The sequence below is a fragment of the Sardina pilchardus genome, chromosome 2 (genome assembly GCF_963854185.1).
Source record: "Sardina pilchardus chromosome 2, fSarPil1.1, whole genome shotgun sequence".
Lineage (NCBI taxonomy): Eukaryota > Metazoa > Chordata > Actinopteri > Clupeiformes > Clupeidae > Sardina > Sardina pilchardus.
Genome location: NC_084995.1, coordinates 4,421,253 through 4,444,570, shown reverse-complemented (window position 1 = coordinate 4,444,570; position 23,318 = coordinate 4,421,253). Strand labels below are relative to the sequence as shown.

The following is a 23,318-nucleotide window of genomic DNA, read 5'->3' as shown; positions in this document are numbered from 1 at the left end:
TTACTCTCGTTTGATTTCCTCGTGAAATCGCGATCAAAAAGATATGGCACGCATGTCAGATGAAAGAGGAGAGCTAGAGCTATCCACAGATACCAAATACAACCTTCTAGGCCATAAAACAGACGAAGTGACAGCAAAATAATAACTTCATTTAGCTCCACTTACCTCGTGTTTTTGTGTGGCATAATAGCATGTTCATAATCCAATGTTATCATGTGTTTCTCTATGGCAAGTCACACTCATAACACGGTTTTGAGATCCTAGCAAACTCCTGTATGGCATCCAATTCAAGACTCATATTGCATCCAAATTTGTTTGACAAATAAACACTTTTTGCCTTTACTTTGTTCATTGCAATGCAGTAAAACAAATATTATAGAGAATCATCATCTGTGCACGTCATGTGTGCTACCGCAAACAAGTCATGTCAGATCAGCTAGTTACACAAATATGGAGTGCAAAAAGTGCCAAAAAGTCATTTTTTCATCACTAAATAAAAATTGCCATTTATTTCTGGAAGGCACACACCACATATTTCTGTAAATTGCTCAGCCCCAAAGTATACCTCCACCATGGTTCTTATATTGCCATTTTCAGGACAGTCAGGCCTACACAACCATGCAAGTTTCGTCGAGATGTGAGCTTGCTGCGGTGAGATACACGTCAAAATGTAAGAATTTGTATAGTACGCTTTTCAAATTTTTATTATTTAAAAATCTAAATCAAATCAATGCAAGTATTTATACATGATATTGTGGCAGATCTGGATAGCCTAGACTGTGCTGAAAAAAACAATATGTAGAATGTGTGAATGGCACTTACAATGACCAGGATAAATGCTTCTAACTAGAGGTAGTGAAAATGCCCTTAAAACAGCTTAGGGCTCATAGGGTTAAGGTCAAATTTGAAAGTCAAAAGGTCAAAAACAATAGATTTTATGGTTCGCCTTTTTGGGGGGCTCTATTTTCATGGCATTCTTTTTTTTAAAAGTTGGCAACCATGCTAGAAGTTATCAGTAGGGTCTGGGGTTCCAGAATCCAGTGGTTGCCAAAATCATATTTATAATTTAAGGTCAAATTTGAAAGTCAAAAGGTCAAAAACAATAGATTTTATGGTTCGCCTTTTTGGGGGGCTCTATTTTCATGGCATTCTTTCTAAAAAAAAGTTGACAAACATGCTAGAAGCTATTAGTAGGGTCTGAGGTTCCAGAATCCAGCGGTTGCCAAATCATATTTATAATTTTAGGTCAAATTTGAAGTAGTCGGCAGGCCAAGACCCTAAAAAAAACTTTTTGTGGCATTTTTTTTATTCAAAGTTGGCAACTATGCCAGAAGTGATCAGTATGGATTAAGGTTTCAGAATTACTCAGTTGCCAACATGGAACTTGACTAATAAGGTCAAATATTAAGGTCAAAAGGTCAATCGAGGTCAAATTTCAGGTTCTCTAGTTTGTGATGTACGTTCATGAAATATAAGATTTTAAAAATGAATATTAGATATTTAGTACATTAGGGATGGAAATTTTAAACATTTGGACATTTAGAATTTATATGGCCATTACTCCTTTATGGTATAAATAACAATAATGAGTATATATTGCTTATGAATAACAAGAATGCATGTCAAGAGATTGCTCCTTTATTTCAAGGCAAAAAATTCAAATGTCAGTGCAGACTGTCTGAATGTTTTTGTAATAGTTGCCATGTTGCACTTAATGGCCCTTTCCGAAACGTGCCCCTAAACCCTAGTCCTACACACTTCCACTTCGTTTGCGCGTTCACGCGAGGGTCCGCCACATTAAGTATCATCCGAAACTAATTTTGAGTCGAGTGAAGTGCCTAGGGAGAGGGGCTACCACGCCTCCAGGAGCAAGTCAGCATGGATGCTGTCTTGAAACGCAGGTGCAACCGTTTTCAAGTGTTCGTGCAGCTCGCGTATCTCCCTGCCAGTTGTTTTTTGGTCCGTATGACAGCATTTACAGACAAAAGCGTGATTTAAGCTACATTGTAACAACTCATGTTTAGTTTGATACTCAGTAAAATGTGCAAGATCGTACAGAAGTAGGCTGTAATATTTAAACACATGTGCAGGTCGCATTTACAGCACTTTTATAATTTGATGTTAATAAAGCATAAAATGCAACTCCTCACTCATAGTAATGAAAGGAGAGAAGAGGGATGTATATCCTAATACACAGGGGTGTCCAGAACATCTTAATCGGCGATTTAATATATATTGCCTTCATAATTTCTATGAAAACTAATATGACGTCAATTTCCTTCTCCCTTCTAGCGCATCCGAAATGTAGCGCTGTTTTAACCCCCTAACTCTTCAATGCGAGTGTTCTCCGCACCCACGAGTGGACTTGAAAAGGAAGTTCACTCGCTAACCGAGTCGAAGTGAGTAGGGATCCGTTTCGGAAAGGGCCATTGTTGCTGTATTACAAATAGGCTGTGTCGTCCAGATCATGTTCCATCCCTGCATTGTTAAGACATCTATCAGCATCACAACTGCATGCAGGCTGTCCATTCTTAAGGAAAGTGCAGGACACTTGGTTCTACTGTACAACCAAATGTTTTAAGCAACTTCTTGGAACAGGAAGTTTCCTTAACCACGCAATCACCAAGTGCTAGTAAATGGTAAATGGACTGCATTTATATAGTGCTTTTATCGGCTTCTGCAAACACGCTTTACATTATCACACACTGATGGCGGAGGTTACCATGCAAGGTGCAAACCGGCGTATCTGGGGCACTGGGGTTCAGTGTCTTGCTCAAGGACACATAGATAGATAGATAGATACTTTATTGATTCCCAAGGGAAAATTCAAGAACTTGGGCTCGAACCAGCAACCTTCCATTTACTGGACGACTCTTCTACCTCCTGAGCTACTGCCGTGTTGGTCTACAACCTTCCAATCACCCAATATTTTACCTTAAAGGTCAAGTTCCATGTTGGCAACCTGGGTAATTCTGAAACCTTAATCCATGCTGATAACTTCTGGCATAGTTGCCAACTTTGAATAAAAAATGTCACCAAAAGTTTTTTTTAGGGTCTTGGCCTGCCGACTACTTCAAATTTGACCTTTGGAAACCGCAGGATTCTGGAACCTCTGACTCTACTAATAACTTCTAGCATGTTTACCAACTTTTTATAAAGAATGCCATGAAAATAGAGACCCCAAAAAGACGAACCATGAAATCTATTGTTTTGACCTTTTGACCTTTAAATTTGACCTTAAATTATTAATATGATTTTGGCAACCGCTGGATTCTAGAACCTCAGACCCTACTGATAACTTCTGGTATGGTTGCCAATTTTTAAAAAAAGAATGGCATGAAAAATATAGCCCCCCAAAAAGACGAACCATAAAATCTATGGTTTTTGACCTTTTGACCTTCAAATTTGACCTTAAATTATGAATATGATTTTGGCAACTGCTGGATTCTGGAACCTCGGACCCTACTAATAATTTCTAGCATGGTTGCCAACTATTATCAAAGAATGCCATGAAAATAGAGCCCCCCAAAAATACAAACCATAAAATCTATTGTTTTTGACCTTTTGACCTTCAAATTTGACCCTAAATTATGAATACGATTTTGGCAACTGCTGAATTCTGGAACCTCAGACCCTACTAATAATTTCTAGCATGGTTGCCAACTTTTAACAAAAAATGCCATCAAGAGTTTTTTTCAGGGTCTTGGCCTGCCGACTATAATGAAACAACCACAAACTATCAACAACACGGTCTGACACGAATGACACATGGCTTAGTGCAAACTGAATTTATGACCAAACGATTTGATTCGTGCACGAAGCGCCATCTAGCTATCATTATATGTAAGTGACAGCCTCCCAGTCTAAGGACTCAGCGGTCTTTTGACTGCCTCACCGCGCTTTAAGTAGTTAACACCAGCACGGCGCTTCTAGTAGGTCGTCAAAGCGGTCAAATGACTGGGGCGCGGCGCTTCTAGGTATAAGTAGGTCAGAACGGCACGGCGCTTCTAGTGTTAAAGAGAAGACTGGCCAATGCGAGATAAACACGGACGTGGCGTAGGCTAGTTCCCGCTAGGGCTGGGCGATATGGCTAAAAAATAATATCTCGATATTTTTAGTCCATTTCACAATATACGATATATATCCCGATATTTTGACATTTTCTCAAAAGAACTTCATGAATTCTAACTTTTACCCTGTGATGTTTTAAATTATTTCAGCATGATGCAGCAGGCTAGGATCAATCATACCAGTCCAAACCCTGGAAATTATGTCGACATTAAAACATTCTTGGTAGTTTCTATCTTAAATTTGTATGTAAAAGCAGGGGTGAAGGTACTTTTGAATCTTGCCAGTAGCCTCTATGAATGTTTCTCATAGGGAAATGTGTGCATGCAAAAATTCCAACACACCTAAATAGGGTTCATCAATTGGTTTATTTTAGCCTATGCAGAGCATGGCCTGTTATTTGGCTTTATCATTCTCTCTTCTTCTTTCCCTGCCTTCTTTGAAAGGCCCTCACTCTTTAAGGAGAAACTGTTAACTCACATCTCTTTTTGCATGGCTTCGTGGCTTTAGTTAACTTTCCAAATAAATTAAGCTTGTTTTAATGTCTCTGATGTCTCCATATGAATGATAATGGCTACGCTACTACATCTGATAGAACGATGGTGCGTGCTTCCTTAATCAGTCGTTCGTTCGGTTGTTCGTTGATAAATAATAAGTTTGCGTTTTGTTATGAGACAGTCAGATGCACTCATAGACAGTAGCCTAATCTGCCTCAATGCGCAAATCTAATACATTTCATTTAAAAACCAATGGGAGGAAGCACAGACGAGCACAATAAATGCATGTGTGTAGAGTGAAATGTGCGGATGTGCGCATTTGCGCTGTCGTTTTGAAACAGTCAGACGTGCACTTAGAGTCCTTCTGCCTAATGCACAGACATCGTTGTAACTTTAATTTGAAGATCCCTTGCTGGTTCGTTTCGTTTTTCGGTTCGTATAACCAAATCAGAACTGCTTGCATCTATTAACCTAGCTCGTTGTTGAACAACACTGGCCTACCCATAGATAGAAATGCTACGCTGCTTGTTTTGAACTGAAAGTTCACTTATCGTCTGCCACACCTAGACGTCACACCCTCATCTGAATAGTTCAGGATTGGTTGGTAAGTGTGTGATGTGCATTGTTCACGTTGTTACTTAGAGGGAAGGTTAAGAGGAAAAGGGACACCGAACGGCAGTGTTGCCGCCATAGACAGTAAAAGGTTGCCGCTTGTAAAAATTATGAAAATGGTGAAATACTCGATATTTGCGATATGACAAAAAATGTATCTCACATACTGTAAACTGCGATATATCGAGTATATTCGGTATATCGCCCAGCCCTAGTTCCCGCCATGGGTGACGGGAGATTGACAGATTGCAATGTGTTTTGGAGTCGCGTTTGCCATTTGAATTTTAAGACACAAAGAGCGTGACAAAGTGCTATGCAAACAGGGGGCGCTATTAATTTTTCCATTGCCATAAAGATGCAAATGTGTGTGTGTGTGTGTGTGTGTGTGTGGGGTTAGAGGGTTGAGGGAGGGCAAGGCAGAGAGAGAGTTCAGCATCCTGACGGCTTGGTGGAAAAAGCTATCTTTCAGTCTGCTAGTCCTGGCTTTGAGGCTCCTCAGTCTCTTTCCTGATGGCAGCAGACTGAAGGCGAGACACTACAGGTGAATAGGGTAAAATGTTTAACTAGCAGATATCACTATGAAACTTCCCCAGTTGATTACTTACATCAACATAAGAAAAACATGTATTACAAGTTTTTTGTAATTTAATGTTTAAATATGCGCTAATTTGCATATATTTTTAAATACATAATCTGAGTTTTGGATAAGGCCAGGTTCAAAATTGTTTTTTCATTGTGTTAATATATTAGATGGGAGAATAATTACAGAGGGATTTATGGATATCTACTTCTGTTGTCTTGTAAATCAGCATATAGTGTCAATAGCCTTTTTTGCCATGTTTTTAAGCATAAAATGTCATATATATCAGGTTGGGAATAATATATCAACAAACCCCTCTGTAAAAGTCTTGTAAATATAGTTTGGTATAAGACTGGAAAGTTTGGCACATGTAAGTGCCTCAGAAGTGGAGATTATGTTCTCAGAGTGGGAGAAGAAACTCGATTTTAGAAAACAGCCTTGAAACACAGCCAATGGGATACGTTCTAAGCCTAGACTCGCCTTTGAACTTTCGCGATTCGTTGCTAATACAAAGGAAATGTCCATATTTGGATTGCATAGCGTCATTCAGGAGAAACAGGGCTTTCCAACGGTGTCACACACGATATGATTTGGATCACGGTCGCGGTAGTACATGACACTTTAGAATGGGAACTTTTGGTGAAATTAGGAGATATATAGGCGCGAGTAGACAAAATGTCATGAAATAAACACCTAAATGTGCAAATCGGACTTTATTGTTGTAGTAGGGTGGTAGAATACTAGCCTGACTCTCGCCAGACCCTTGCAGTTCCGCCATGCTCCACCAGAGGCGTTTCGCTGAGCTCCACACAAGGGTCTGGACGCGAGGGCAATCCAAACCCCTGTGCCAGTGATCAAAAAATGAGCAGCCAATCAGGAGCGCCGAAGCGAGTGTTTGATTCAAATAACAATGGCGGCACGCAGCGAGGAGTCTTGTGCTGACATTGATTCTGCTATTTCAACCGTTTTGTCGAATCTATCGAGTATTCATTCTTTCAGAGAATAGTTTGGAAGACATTTATTGGTGGCAAGGATGATTTTACTCTTCTTCCGACCGGGTTTGGCAAGAACTTGAAGAAGCCTAGCACGTCATTCAAGATAACAGGCAAGTGGTTTATCAAATCACATGCGAGGATGTTTTACAAGGACCCGCCTTCAGAAATACATCTCCTATCGAGAAGTCCCAGATCCTTGTGTGAAGCAGACAGCGAACTACAGGATCTGGCGAAAGTCAGGTTAGTAGAATACATGCTAAGGTAGCAAACTAGCACAAAATATCGAAATTGACCGGGCCTGAAAAAAACTGTGTTTTCACCTGCCGGTGTTGTCTTGCCTGAAGAGGCCGTTGGATGGATGGGTGGAGTCTCTGGCGATGCAGAGGGCTTTCTGGTTGAGGCGGGTGCTTTAGATATCCTGGAGGGTGGAGAGAGGGATGCCCAGGATCTTCTCAGCTGCTCTCACCACACACTGTAGCTATTTGCGGCAGGACACGGTGCATGTGCCATGCCACATAGTGATGCAGCTGGTGAGGATGCTCTCTATGGTGCCTCTGTAGAAGGTGCACATGATGGAAGCTGGGGTTCTGACTCTCCTCAGCTTGCGGAGGAAGTAGAGTCGCTGTTGGGCTTTACTGGCCAGTGCTGCAGTGTTCTTTGACCAGGAGAGGTCCTCATAGATGTTCATGCCCAGGAACTTAGTGCTGCTTACTCTCTCCACAGCAGCTCCATTGATGGTGAGGGGGGCGTGCTGTGTGTGTGCTCTCCTGAAGTCAACAACAATCTTTGTCTTCTCCACATTCAGGGAGAGGTTATTCTGGCTGCACCACTTGGCCAGGCGGCTCACTTCACTCATGTAATGTGTCTCCTCATTGTTGCTGATGTGACCCAGCACAGTGGTATCATCAGCGAATTTGATGAACAGCTTTTACCTGTGTGATGGTGTGCAGTCGTGGGTCAGCAGAGTGAAAAGGAGGGGGCTCAGCACACATCCTTGGGGGGCCCATGTGTTCAGTGTGATGGAGCTGGAGGTTTTGCTGCCTACCCATACTGCCTGCCGTCTCCCTGTCAGGAAATCAAGCAGCCAGTTGCACATTGAGGTGTTTATCCCCAGGTGGTCTAGTTCAGTGTTTCTCAACCTTTTTTCAGTCGCGGCACCCTTTACATGATTGAAAAATCTCAAGGCACCCCAAACTTTTTTTAAGGTAAATTATGATTAGAATACACACCATCTCTGGAGACCAACAAATGCAAAACACATAGCATAGTACAACTGATGTAGGCCTACACACTCGTGCGCACACACACACACACACACACACACACACACTGGAGTGTGACTTGCACTCAGTGAGAGACTTGGGCCTGCAAGGATGGATACAGCTGCTCTATTCTCGCAGGAATGGATGACAGACACACACGTAGCTCCTGGTCCACAGCTCTAGGGCGCTCTCTGTACTTGAATCCGAACGTGAGGCTATTGTCATCATCCTGTTGTTTCTCAAGCCGTTTTCAGACAGACTTTGTTGTGCTGTCTGAATTCATATGTCCGCGGCCGCATTTGGCATCAATATCTGCCCAGCGAACCAAATTAGAACCAAAACGGAAATGTTAAATTAGATGTGAACAACAGGAGGCCGTATACATTCCGCATACTTCATGTCTGAATGTCCGCTACCATCAGAAATAAAGAATGTGCGGAAAACGTGTCTGAAAACGACTTTAGTCTTGCTGACGGTCTCTATTAGCCTGGCAAGCCAAACTACACAGAAATGTATAGTCTGGGGTCGGACCATTCACAGAGCTGAAGCCTGTGGGTGGGATGAACAGTTGTCTTTCAAACTGCCTCTGCACGTAATAGGCCAGCATTTGTGACCAATCGTAGCCTGTCGGCAAAACGGCAAATACATCCTTCTTTAAAACGAATGACTTGAGTGCTTCTTTCTGTTCAACCTTCAAAGAAAAGCCCAAGTCTAACTCTTCCAACTCTTCTTCAAACGAGCGCGCTTCGTTAGCCTCATCCATCTTTTGTTTTTCTCTATGTTTGTGCAACACGGTCTCACACCCAACTCGTCAAACGAGGACGCATGGTCCAGCCCCCTTGCGTCAACATCGGAAGCCGAAGGTGAACTAAGGCAGGCTCAAGGACTCCGTACACAGATAGAGCGTTCTGATTGGCTAGGCTGGCCTGGAGCCTAGCGCAGGCTTGGTCTCAACGGTGCGACCCTAGACCATCCCGCTAGGCAAAAATATTTTTGGCCGCTAGGGTGCGTCTAGATTTCTAGGCTAGGTCTCTATACCTCCTTCACTGAATGACCACACGATGAAGAGGATGATGTTGAGGGCACAGGTTCAGATGTAGCCTATCAGACTCTGGAGCTTTTCTTTTCAAAAACCTGTCCATGTTACTAATTAGCCTAACCGCTACACAACGCTATGACTTCTCATCCGATATCGCGCGCCGTAAACAAAAGTAACCAATTTGTAGTCATACAATAACGTTCCAAACACGGATTGCAGCTTCGGGGTTAGAAAAAAATATATTATTTTCTTGTGGCCGCAATTTACTTATCTGCGTGATAAAGCTAGAGGAAAGATTCCAAAATTATGCTTTTTGAATAAAAAAAATATTAGCCTAGTCTCACACGTTTCTGCGGCACCCCTGAGGAGGCCACACGGCACCCCGGTTGAGAAACATTGGTCTAGTTTGTGTATGAGTTAGAGATACACCGATCGATCGGCCGCCGATCGGAATCGGCCAATTTTAACGTGATCGGCCACGACCGGCGACCGGCCGGTCAGTCTGAGACATGCCGATTTTATGCCGGTCAAATGCACTCGCACGTACTTGTAACAACATCACACTCACACAGCTGAGTTTGCAAAGTTTGATGAAGCTAGGTCAACAGTCAGGGCTGGATAAAGCGCTAATACTGAGTTTTTCTATGCAGGGAACGCTGTGCTTTGCCATATTGCGTGGAATTTACTATACTAAGCTGTCACTTCAGGTTACAGCGCTCATCAAAGCCCGTCCTTGCCGCTAATTGCGTGCCCACAGCTGAACCACAAGCGCTATCAATTAGCAGCGACATAGCCTTTACTCAACTTAAAGGGATAATCCGGAGTGAAATGCACTTTAGATCAATTTTTCGGACTATTGGGAGTACATACGTTGAGTTGACACCAAAATCATGTCATTCGGATGTATTTTGAGAAAGTTCGAGTTCACCGTTTTTAGCCGAAACTCGTTAGCCTGGAAGTGACCGGGGCAGGTCCTTTCGCCACTACAAAACGCTATTTTAATACCTCTTCTACTGTTCCAAACAACGCTACACTTACGTGGTAGTGAGTAGAGGGTCCCTAAAGCCAAACCGAAGTATCCCCACGTCTTTATGTGGTCGGATAGAGAGTCCAGAATGAATTTAATCGAGTCAGTACCAGGGTTTCCCCCAGAAAATTTGTTAGTTAAGGTGGTGTCTGTCCAGGGGAAGGGGGCGTCGCCGTAGCGTCCCCACCGCATCGCCGCCACTGCCCTACGATGGGGGGGGGGGGGGGGGGGGTCGAGACCGTTGGTTGAACTGCACCGAGTGACAACGACCGAGTCTTTTAGGAAGCAAGTCTGAGTCGAGACCGAGTCTTAAAGGAGTCAAGGCCACATCAAGACCAACCAAATAAAGGGGTTTTCATAATTTACATCACCAAGGATCATATAACAGTTAAATTCCCAAAGGGTAGAGAGGGGATTGTTGGCTACAGGAGCAGTCTAGCACACACTTATCTAAATAACTTCTTTTCTGATTTACTTAAAGACAAGGAGGTCAGCTGAAGTAAAAAATTAGTAGGCTGTCAGCATGTTGAAAATGTTGAATTTTGACACTAATGACAGCAATATACCTGGATTTCACATTCATTGTATCAGATTTAATTGAATCAGCAACCAATTAAACATCATTAACACAATTTAGACAATATTATACCTTAAAAGTGTAAGTTTATAACTCCAATGCAGGGCCTTTTGTATCTTTCAAAACCTTTGCACTGCTCAGCATAGCACCATAGGATATATTTTAAAGCCAGTCAATATTATAATATTCTATTAAAACCAAGAATATTTGTAATGGTGGATATTTTAGAATATATCATGAAATAAAGATGAAACTGTATGAACATGTAACATTGCGACTGTATGGTAAAGTATGGTAAAGTTAGTGAATTGTGATGTAGTAGCCTAAAGCTGCAATTCTTTGATTGGAGCTGTATTTGTGCCTGTTGCTCATATAGCCTAAGAGAGCCGGAACGTTTTTAATGCTTTTAGAAACATAATTAGCGAGATCGTACCGCATTGAACGCTAATATTTTGTCACTAGCAACCAAATCTGTCATCTGTCAAATACAGTTGCATGTTCAGCTCTGAACAAAAACATTCAGGAATTATTTCTACAATACGGAAACGTGCGTCCCGCCCGGTCGGGATGAATGAAACTGGCATGGGAGACAAGAGGCTATGTTTAAAGTTTAAACTAGCCTGTGTAAACCTCAGACAATTTCAGTATTGTACAACACGTGAATGAATAGCCGTCACAAGTTGTTGTTAGCTGTAGGCTAGATGGCACAAGTGTTTGTCACAACAAATTACAAGATGCAGTGGGCTATGCATTCATAGTAGACGAGTGATTAAAAAAAAAAGATAAAGCGCTCAAAAGTGTTATGCCGCTCATCCCACACATTTGGTAGATTCAACGGAGAACCATTCCTGTGAGAGTCGTCAAATCTAGCAAGGTTTAGGCTATTTGTGTTCGCAGTCACTCTGAGATATGCGTGGCAGTGGCACCTGACCTGATATCAAATACTCATGCTGAATGAGCGCGTCGCCTGTGCGCATAGGCCAACTCGATTTGAAAAAGTTTCTTTTCTTTATGCGTTCTACAGAGAAGGGAGACTAGCGGCTACGGTTTGGAATGACATGGAGAAAACATGACAGAGTAATATGGCGAATATCACTATACATAATATAGTTATTTATTTATTTATTTCTTGAAGACGCTAGTTAAGGCGGCAGCCCTGTGTTATAAGGCGGCCGCCTTAGCAGGAAAGCGCTGCGGGAAACCCTGAGTACCTTCCGGAAATGTCACTGTGGCAGCTGCGCAACGCTTCAACAACACTTTACTAACATTTCCGGAAAGGTACTGACTCGATTAAATTCATTCTGGACTCTCTATCCGACCACATAAAGACGTGAGGATAGGCCTACTTCGGTTTGGCTTTAGGGACCCTCTACTCACTACCACGTAAGTGTAGCGTTGTTTGGAACAGTAGAAGAGGTATAAAAATAGCGTTTTGTAGTGGCGAAAGGACCTGCCCCGGTCACTTACAGTATAACGAGTTTTGGCTAAAAACGGTGAACTCGAACTTTCTCAAAATACATCCGAATGACATGATTTTGGTGTCAACTCAACGTATGTACTCCCAATAGTCCGAAAAATTGATCTAAAGTGAATTTCACTCCGGATTATCCCTTTAAGGCGAGACATGGCAGGAATAAACATAGTTTTGCTTCGGTTTGCCAACTTATCATGTATTCTTTCACACTACTACAACAACTAAGTCCGATTTACACATTTAGAGGTTTATTTCATTACCTATTGTCTGATCATGCCTGTATATTTCTTCTAAATTCGCCAAAAGTTAGCATTCTAACGTGTCAAACTACCGCGACCGTGATACAAAACATATCATGCGTGGTGTCCTTGGAAAGCTGTGTTTCTCCTGCATGACGTTATGCCATCCAAATATGGACACTTCCTTAGTATCCGCAAGCAATCGCGAAAGTTCAAAGAAGAGTGTGGACTGAGAATGTATGTCATTTGCTGTTTTTCAAGGCTTCTCAAATTGTTTTTTTTGTTGTCATTTTCCAACATCTCAACCTATGTAGCACTAACTTCAGTTATCAGTATTCTGAAGATATTTACAGTTGGATATTGCATATGGATGTGAGAAGAAAAGAAATGGTGTTCCTAGTGCAGTTCTACATGTGTGAAATGAATGTCCCACACTGGGATTACTGCAGCTGAAGAAGACTTGAAGAAGAATCTGTCTATTCACATTTTTCTACCAGCCATTGATAAGTTGATTACATTTCTAACATGTTGTATTAAAGAAAATATAGGCTAGAAAATGACTCTTTGTTTGTGCTGTAAAGTGGTTAGAAGAAATTAAATCGGAATCGGCTAAAATCGGTATCGGCCGGTCAAACTCGATGAAAAATCGGAAATCGGAATTGGCCAAAAAATTGCAATCGGTGCATCTCTAGTATGAGTTGTTGGGGAATTATTGTGTTGAATGCTGAACTAAAATCAATGAACAGCTGTACCGGTATGCAAATTGAAATGGGTCCAGGGTGGGAGGGAGTGATGACTTGAAATGACGATGAAACTGAATATTGAAAATTGAAATGCAAAATTAATTGCCTTTTGAATTTTGAGACTTAAGTACCATGGCAAAATGGAATGCAATTGTTTATGCAAATGTTTATTCAATTTTTTAACCAAAATAAATCAAATTGATTTGATGATTGCATTGTCACTTTGCATATTGAAATACGTTTTGAAAGAAAGCATTGCAAATTCCAATATTAAATTGCATAATGAACTAGCAATTGCATAATGTAATGTCCTTTAGAATTGCATATTGCAGAATGCATTCTCTTTTGTGTTTTGGAACATACTGTATATGCTTCCATACATGTATGCACCACAGTTACAGAGGCTGTGGAGTTTTTTTTAACATTTTTTTTTATCTTGTAGATTCTGTGATTTGGTGTTCCAAGGCCCTTTATCTGTTCAAGAGGACTGGATCAAGCATTTACAGAGACACATCCTTAACACCAGTGTTCCTCATACTGGGGCATGCATGGTTGAGGTGACATCCTTGCCCATGGGCCCTGTCAATGAAATGAGGACAGAAGGCTCATTAATTCTGAATGAAGTATTAACTTGAAGATAAAATCCCTACATCCAAAAAGGCACATAATGTTTTGGTGTTGCAGCAGTGTTATTTTCATTGATAACACTTTACTTTAGGGAACATACTGTATATTGGCCATTAATACATACATGAGTGCCTTAAAAGGTTTGCATTAAACACTGGCCTAAGATTGAAAATCATTAACAGACATTATTATACGGCTCTTCACAATGCAAGTAGAACGCTCCATTCACTTGAATGGGATTTCCCAACGTTCTACCGGTAATTAAATCTGTATAAATCACCGCTCCGAAGGTATAATGACCGCTGCCAATGGCAACGGGTCCACTCCGCTAGTTGTAGCGGAAGCCACGAAACGGTAGCCAAGTCATTGCTAAAGACACATTGAGTTAAGTTTCTTTTCTCATTTTGGCAAGTAGCTGTATAATAAGCGCGATAATGTATAGCACGCCGGTCATTATCGGAAAATAATTCCCTTCAGGGCGAAGCAAAACCGTTCTTTTCATCCTGTCGGGAATTATTTTCCAATAATGACCAGCGTTCTATACATTATCCCTTACTTTTGTCTTGCTACATCCTTGAAGTAAATTGTATAAATAGTCTAAACATATACTTAGTGACATACAATAAAGAATAAAATAAAAACATTATAGCCAATAGATTGGTGATCAATGATGCTTAAAGGTTGGGTATGGAATTTGCAAAACGGCCGGCAGATTTTGAAAAATCACAACCCAAATGGTTCCTCCCTCCGAAGAACATGGACGCGTCGCGCATTAATGCACGTCTGTACAGCACTAGTCTCCATACAATCGCTCACATCAACCTCCCCAAGCAGGTTACTTAGCCAACTAGTTTTACATTCTTTAATCACCTCCAAAGGGTTATAGGTAGGCTAATAGTTCCACAAATCCCCGAAGGCAGATGATTTTATACATTATCGTAAAAGCACCAATTGGCTATCGCCCCTTTCTTTCGGAATTCTAAAACAATGATGCTTTTTAATACACCAAAATAACATTTGATAAATGAACCTTTTTTCAGTAGCCATAGGTGTGTATATTTGAACAGAATCTGGTTTGGTTCTTACCGGGGCTTTTACTTCCTGAAATATCCAAGTTTAGTGCTGGCCCGGTTGTTCGCGTATTCCACTGGAGCTCCAAGCAGTTAAGTTTCGGTTTCAGGTTTACAACACTCTTCGAGTCACAGTAAAATGTATTTTTTGCTACATAGCTTATTTATTGCGTGGGTGCTTGAGTTTCTGTAGGAATCCGCTGTCTTAGTTTGTATAGAAATGAAGTGACACATACAACAAGAGGGGAACAGAGAGGACGCAGTAGGCCTAGTTGGTTTCGTTTTAGGACTTGCTGTTGCTCGCAGCTCAACAGCTTTGAATATTTGCACGAAAGGCGCGCGGGGGAGGAGGAGGGTGAGGAGGAAGACCGTTAGATTGACGAATGAGCTGTGAAATGATGGTAGGGGGTCAAGAATGTGATTGGCTGGAGTTTTTCAAGCCCTGCCCGTTCCACAGATGATTGATGTGTTTAATTTCCATTTCAGTGCTTCCAACTCAGTGGCTATAAGTGGGTTAGGAATAGGATTTCAAATGATTTTGCAAAAATGGCCAAAAAAGCGAATTCCATATCCTACCTTTAAGGAACATGTCAACTTGTTGAGCTTATTTGCTATCTACCCAAGAGTTACTGAAGATGATGCCACTAGCCTAGGTTAGCATAATTCATTGAAGTGGGTGAAACCAACTGGCTCATAGCTCCCAAAAGAGACCAAACAAACTCCCAAAATTGTCTTATTTATTTTGCACCGTGGTAATTAAGATAGTGTAACAATTACTGTTTTAATTTTAATTGTCACCAGCAACTGTTACATCCCTTATATTTTGTCTGACTGTTTGTTTTACAGCACTTTGGTCAACTGTGGTTGTTTTTTAAAGTGCTATATAAATAAATTGACATTGACATTGACATTATATCTTCGTATCTAACTGTGGGGTAGATGGTGAAAAAGTTAATATTGTTCATTGATAACATTTTCCATAAAATGCAGTATTATCTTATTTATTTCTTTTATTACAGTTGGCATTCAAAATTAATTTGTCATGAGGCTTATATGTATGGACTGATACATTTTAAATATTATTTTCCCATATTTGTGTCACCAAACCAAAGGCCTATAAGGGTGGTTTCAGAGCGGTGGATGTTTTCAAAACTGTACGCTTGTGTCCTTTATGCGGCTAAATAGGGGTTTTTACGAGATTTGCAGATAATCACATTCTTTTACAGAACATCCAAACTTTTTAAAAAAAAATTGTTTGGAACTGTCATCTTGAATGTAAATTTGTGTTTTGTCAAATTAATCATTAGAATTGTATCATACGATCATATTTTCCTTCTTTGAGTGATATTATGTTAATCAACCCCTCACTTGCGCCTATAGCCTACTTATGTTTGTTGTGACAACTGCTAAATAACTATTACTTCCATCAAGTCTGACCTGTCTGGTGAAGAGAAGGGGATTTAACTGACATGTTGGATTATGAGAACCAATTCAAATCCCAGCACTACCACCTTCTGTAGAACCTAAATACAATTTTCTTTTTCTGTTCTAACCTGCCTTTGCATGTTGTGGTGATCAAGTCCTGAACTGTAATGCTGTGATTATCCAACTTGAAGTTAGCTTCTGCCCCCATTAGAAAATTATTTGCTTTGTAGTTTGTAAGGCTATATTGCCTTGTTAGCAGAGGAATAGCAAAAGCTTTTAGAGATAAGTTGATGATCATTTTTAACATTGTATGGTCTGTATGCAGACATGCGCCTTTTCACAGAACCGAATGTCATTCCTAATTAAACAACAACAGGCCTTTATTTGATCAAAATGTGATTTGTCCAAATTCTTATTCCTATGTTAACACCGCCAATTTGCAGTAAAATGATGAATGGGTATTAGGAGAATATGAATATAACTGTTTAGACTCCATGACTAAAGTGATCTGCAGACAATCATTATTCCTACACTGCAAAAACTGCTTATCTAATTAAAGTGCTCATATTTACGGTGGCCCTGAAGTGCAAAACACAACGGCAAATCACACAACACAACACAAATAAGGCAACACAACACAAAAAGAGAAAACACGGCCCCGGAGTGCACAACACAACGGCAAATCACACAACAAAACACAAAAAGATGCAACACAACACAACACAACAAAAAGATACAACACAACACAAAAAGAGACAACACAACACAGAAAGAGAAAACACGGCCCCGAAGTGCACAACACAACGGCAAATCACACAACACAACACAACACAAATAAGACAACACAACACAATAAGAGAAACCACGGCTCCGAAGTGCACAACACAACGGCAAATCACACACAACACAAAAAGAGACAACACAACGGAAGAGGTAGGTACCTTCGGGCCACATGAATCATCGGTGATTGGACAAAAGAACTGGGACACGTAATGTACAGCCCGCATAAAATAGCATGCTGGTTCTTCACATGTCCATAAGAACCCATAGTAATGGAATATCCACGTTGTTTTATTCATGATATGTTTGGTAGATGTATAATTCAACTCGTACAAAAGCAACAAGTTCGAAACAAATCATCTGACTGCGAATAGAAATCAGGAAGTAAAACAGCTTGTAGCTCTGTCACCGTTCTAGATACCGTCAGAGCCCGTCTACGGAGAGCCTTGCCACTCACTATTAAAGGAGCATTTCACCCATTTACATTAAGCTTTTTATAGAAACCCAGTCATATTTTCGAATGGTCGTGCATCATTCCCTCATTTTCCCCTGAGATGGGAGAAAAAAGCCGAAAATGTATTTTTGGGTCATGTGGATCAAATCCAACAACTCCCAGAATTCCCTGCCTTTCACTGCATATATATTACCAGCACCCACCAGGAAGTAGACAAGTACACAGAAGAACTCATTAATGTAACATTTTGGCATTACAGTTTTTTTCAATCGCTAACAAGCGTTTGTCCATTCAGTTGACACATTTTCAAAACTCTAAACACAGTTAGCACAGCAACGGTCTTTTGTGGCCATACCATTCACACATTTCATGTTGTTTTCACACAGTATGCAGTCAGTGAATACATTTTCACAATGCTTACATTTTCTTAACAGACAAGCTATACCTTACAACAAATCAATGGATCGTTTTTGTATTATTTTCGAATGTTAACACACAACATCCCACAATAGTTAAAACAATATTCCAAACCTTAGATCAGAGGTGGGACAAAGTCATTGTTTGGCAAGTCACAAGTTAGTCTCAATTCATTGCCCTCAAGTCCCGAGTCGAGTCCCGAGTCAAGACAGGCGAGTCAAGTCCAAGTCAAAGGCCAACAAGTCTCAAGTCAAGTCCCAAGTCCTACGGTCTGACTTTCGAGTCCTTTCGAGTCTTTTTAAAAATCGAGTGAAATAGGTATTTTGTCATTTGAATTTGTGTGTGCTGGAGAGATTGAGATGCAAATCTGTCTAGCAGAAATGTAAAATGGTATCTCTAGCACATTCTCAATGAAACGTAGGCCCTATGTGTTAAAATATGTGTTCAATTTGTTAAGAAACCACTGATAGGCCCACACAAGCTGAAATAGTTTTATAACGTGTGACCATGTTTATTACATTACAATAGGCAAAACCGTATTGCCATAAGGGGGATACAGATAACTCACAGCAGTGGCAATCCTAGTCTCTGTTCAAACCTCCAGTCCACACACACAGAAAATGGTGTGTCTTGTGTCTATTTCATATTTTGAATTCATAAACTTGACATATTTTGTTAACAATTTATAGTATTTTAGGATCTGCATAATTACTTATAGCTAAAAATATTCAGTCATTTGAATACCTCATATTGATTACACTTGTCTTTAATGATATTACAGGGTGGTGTGTAGGTCTAATTGAGTGCCTGTCACTTTAAGAAGTACGTGAACGTAATTAGGTTTCATTCGGTTAGAAAAATAGTCATGCATAGTTCAAGGATATACTGTATGTTTTCATTAAATAAAATTAATGTTCAAAAAACTGACAAGGTAAAGAAAATATTTCTGATGTCATAGAAAATATCTTGCAATGTTAACTTCTATGATTTAGGTAGGTTACCGTGGCATGGCTTTGTTGTCCCGTTCACTTTTTCCTTGGTCATGTGTAATTGGTGGGTGCCTAACTTACTCTACCATGTCATGGAGTTTGATATGTATCCAATGATGAGTAACAACCAGTGCTCAAAATAAAACGTTATGGTAGCCTATTCTCCTCCTGGTAATGTTAGTGGAATGGATTTAATGTGAATGTACACAAAAAGACGCAGATACAGCACTGAAAAGCCTAATCCTAATCGTGGTTAAATCCATCAATTAGACAACAGAATCAGTAGGGTAGGCTACCAGTTTGGTTTCATAGTAGCCTACCAGGCATATGTCAAAAGCAGGCTAGGATGAAGCTGGGAGGAATTTAGAACAAGTTCTACACAGTCAATCGTTTCTTGTTGGTCTCCACGTAATTTTTGTAGGCAAACGAATTAACGAAATAATCTTAGGTATCATTTTGCTGGCGCATTCACGTTCGTTGTCTGGCCCTGCGTGATGTCTAGCTTGTTCCGCGTGGTTGGCCGCTGTCGAATCAAAACAATCTACAGTAAGTGATTTGATTGGATTTTGTGCCGAATACGCGCATTGTCTCACGCACAGGCGCACACACATACAGATAGATCAGTCCGTGTCTACATTTTATCTTTTTGTCTTTCGTTTTTTTTATGGGAAGTAGCAAGTCTTTACAAGTCAATAGGCGCAAGTCCAAGTGAAAGTCCGAGTCATTGATGTTAAAGTCCAAGTCGAGTTGCAAGTCTTTTTATATTTTGTCAAGTCGAGTCTAAAGTCATCAAATTCATGACTCGAGTCTGACTCGAGTCCAAGTCACATGACTCGAGTCCACACCTCTGCCTTAGATACAGTATAAAAACCTCCGCATCTGCAATGTTATCAATTCAAAAGCAATTTATCTCAACTGATAATAAACAAACAATCGAATAATTGACACAGATGATTTATGTTGGGTAAATTGGGCCAACCACAGCTGATTCCAGTCTATCTAGACTCAGCAGTGCAGGGGTTATTTCTCTCTATTACATTGACACTTACACAGCAAAAAGAGGAGGTGATGTTTTTGGAAGCAGAAACAGAAAAAGACAAATACTGTAATGTCTGGACGAGGAAGAGTAAGAGTAAGGGGCCCAGGGAGAAGAGCAGGCCCAGTGAGAGATGCAGTGAGAGGTGCAGGAGCACTGAGAGGAGCAGGTGCAGAGATTAGACACAGTAATATTGTGCTTTTTTTTTGTTCACCCCCTTTTTATCTGGGCGTTTTGCTGTTGTTTTTTGTTCAGAATGCTCTTGTGTTTCATGGATATTTTGTTCACTGCAATGTTGTAAAACTTTTTCATAGTCTACTGTAAACAGTATTTATACTGCACCTCCTGTAGGCCTAGTGAACAGTTAAAAAAAAAAAAAAAAAAAAGATTTGCTTTTTACTGGAATGCATTTGAATGTGAACATTACATCTGGACATACAGTTCCCAACCAAGAAATTTAGTGTAAAAATGCTGGATTGCATGTTTTGCATGCAAATACCTGTAAAACTGAAACATAAAAGCCAGTATTTTGAAACCTAGTGTACTCTGATTGACTGCATGTATCTTGTGAAGTGAAAACAAGCTTCATTCTTTGACAAAATAACTTAATTTTGAGTCAGGTTTCCAGTGTTTTGGTAAAGTTAGTGTGTGCAGAGAAATGACGAGTTAGTGTATATGTAACAAAATGTGGTGTAAGAACATGGTATGTGCTTTTGAGAGGAAAATTATCCATTTGGCCAATTGTGTTTTGTAGGTGAGAGTCTGTGTTTAGAGTTTTGAAAATGTGTCAAATGAATGGACAAACGCTTGTTAGCGATTGAAAAAAACTGTAATAACGATTCTAAAATTAAAACGATCATTGTTTTATGTTGTACTCAATCTTGTGGCCATATATCAATGTTGCTGGTCTTCAAAAGGAATTGCCGAAAAAATCGCGAAAAAACCCAAAACGTTAATTAACATATTTTCATATCAAATGTCCCGCAAATTGACAGCATATGCTAGAATACCCGACCTTTAACAAGTATTAGTATCGCTAATACTATTTGTGCAATAACTTGTGAATAACATTAGGATAACTGACCTTGTGAGAGCTAGTCCATTCTAGTTTGAGCTAGCCCAGGCAAAGGCTAATCGACAGCCAATGATCCTAATCGACGGCTTGCTGCAGGCCTTGATGGAGGCCTTGATGTTCTGTGCTGTATTACAGCTCGTACAGGTCATCTCGTGCATCAAATTCACATACCAGATCTTCAGAATTCCCATCTGCCATATCAGTTTCAATATCAGCATTCAATGAATTAGTATTTAATATTAAATTGTAGTTACTTATCAGCTTTCTCCACAGACCGGGAGCCTATAGCTTCCAAAAAAGACGGCGGCTATATATTTTAGTTTCTGCAAGTGAAGTCCCACCGCTAGCGCCCCCTCTTGGAAAAATGAGGAAAGTGTTTGTAGTTTCATCTACTCGACAAAGATATAGGACTTCCTGCTTTCAATGATGTAAAATGACGATTTTTACATCATTGAAAGCAGGAAGTCCAACATTGAAAATCGTATTTCACCCGTCTCAAGGCAAACTGAGGGAATGTTGCACGGCCATTCAAAAACATGACTGGTTTTCTAAAGATACAAAGCTTAATGCTAATTGGTGAAGTGTCCCTTAAGTCCAATTGTAACGACTTTTGGTTGCAGTTCCACCAGAATTCCACTGGGGGCGATCGCCTGAGTGCAGAATGAATGGGAGTCTATGGAGCTAGATGGCTAAATTTGTCTCTTTCACCCAATTGTCATTGAGAAATCTCAGATTTGATTGTAGTTTTTGCAAGTTCAACATGGGTTATAGGTCGAACGTTGAATGAACGAGTACGTATGTCCTTCCGATTTCTTACAGGTTGAGTTGTTGTTGCCCATACCACGCTAGCATTCAGCTAAAGGTTATTGGCCAGTGACGGACTGATTACGACCAGAGAAACCGCTTGACGACATCGTGGCATCTTCTGGTGGCTCTGATGGCATCCAAACCTATGATCCAAACGCATCCAAAGCAAGACCAGAATATTTAAGATGGACTTCTTCACCCAAGTTTTTTTCCCCCAACTTTTTTTGGTTGCAGGCACTTTTATCTGCCTATCGTTTTGAATGTACTGTGAAATTTAAACGGGAAATAAATTGAATACTTGAGTACTTGTGTTATTCGTGTTATGAAAATACAGGATACATATGATCTAATTTATTATCTAATAAATATTAATACAATTTGAACAAAGGACAAAAGACAAAATGCCGCGCAGGTGTGCCATGATTAATTGCTCCAATGTTGGACAAGGGTTTTCCTATTTCCCATTCCCCAAGGACGAACAAAGGTAACGTATGTGCTCCTGTGCTCCTGTGTTAATTGTCATAACCTACCTGACTATTGGAGGGAAAGTTGGCTAATGTCCAAAAATCTGGACTACTCCTGTATTTCAAGGCAAAACAATCAAATTCAAATGTCAGTGCAGACTGTCTGAATGTTTTTTGTAATATTTGTCATAATGCACTTACTGTTGCTGTATTACAAATAGGCTGTCTCGTCCTGATCATGTTCCTTCCCTGCATTCTTAAGACATCTATCAGCATCACAACTGCATGCAGGTATACAGGGCTGCCAATCTTAAGGCAAGTGCATGCCTGCGTAGGAAACTTGGTTCTACAACCACAAATTATCAGGTCCAAGCAACTACTTGGAACAAGAGGTTTCTTCAGCCACACAACCACCAAGTGTTTGTCTACAACCTTCCAACCACCCGTCTCCTCAGGGGTTTCACTAACATGTACCTTGTAATGTATACCATGTTCACTAACTTGTGCCATGTACCTTGAGGCCCATCCCGACCAACACCATGTAACTCTCATTGATAAGGTGTACTGGGTAGCATTAATGTTCCTTGGAAGTCCCACTCATGAGTGCTACCCAGTACACCTTATCAATGAGAGTCAACCTCAGGTAGTTGTGGATAATGTACTCGGCTTCCATGCCCTAACTGTTTGTAAGACTGTCTCCTTATTTGCTGGACATGGGAAGAAGTCATGTTGGACTGTGTATTTTCAACACCCAGAACGGTTACATGGTGTTGGTCGGGATGGGCCTCAAGGTGACATTGAGGAGTTTTTGTCCCATCTGTACAAAGCGCCATGCACATCTTCGGGTATTGACAGGGCTAGACATGACTTGTTTCAGAAAGGCAAAAAAGGCAATGGAAATGTTATTGCTAACAAGTGATGCATTGGCATTGCATTTTGCACGTGCAAATCATCAGGTAGCAGTCTGACAAGGTACATGTTAGTGAAACCCTTGAGGAGACGGGTGATTGGAAGGTTGTAAACCAACACGGCCATAGCTCAGGAGGTAGAAGAGTCGTCCA

The 23,318-nt window shown here is 40.5% G+C and overlaps 1 protein-coding gene across 2 annotated transcripts in view; it reads left to right on the top strand.

Annotated features, from left to right (window-relative positions):
- LOC134060389 (uncharacterized) overlaps positions 1-15,707 on the top strand; it is a 43,851-nt gene extending 28,144 nt beyond the window's left edge. For both annotated transcript variants that reach the window (XM_062517094.1, XM_062517085.1), the window contains one exon: positions 13,556-15,707. In XM_062517094.1, the coding sequence (XP_062373078.1) occupies positions 13,556-13,748 (193 nt within the window). In that variant the 3' untranslated portion in view covers positions 13,749-15,707. The remainder of the gene's footprint in view (positions 1-13,555) is intronic.
- The last annotated feature ends 7,611 nt before the right edge of the window (positions 15,708-23,318 follow it).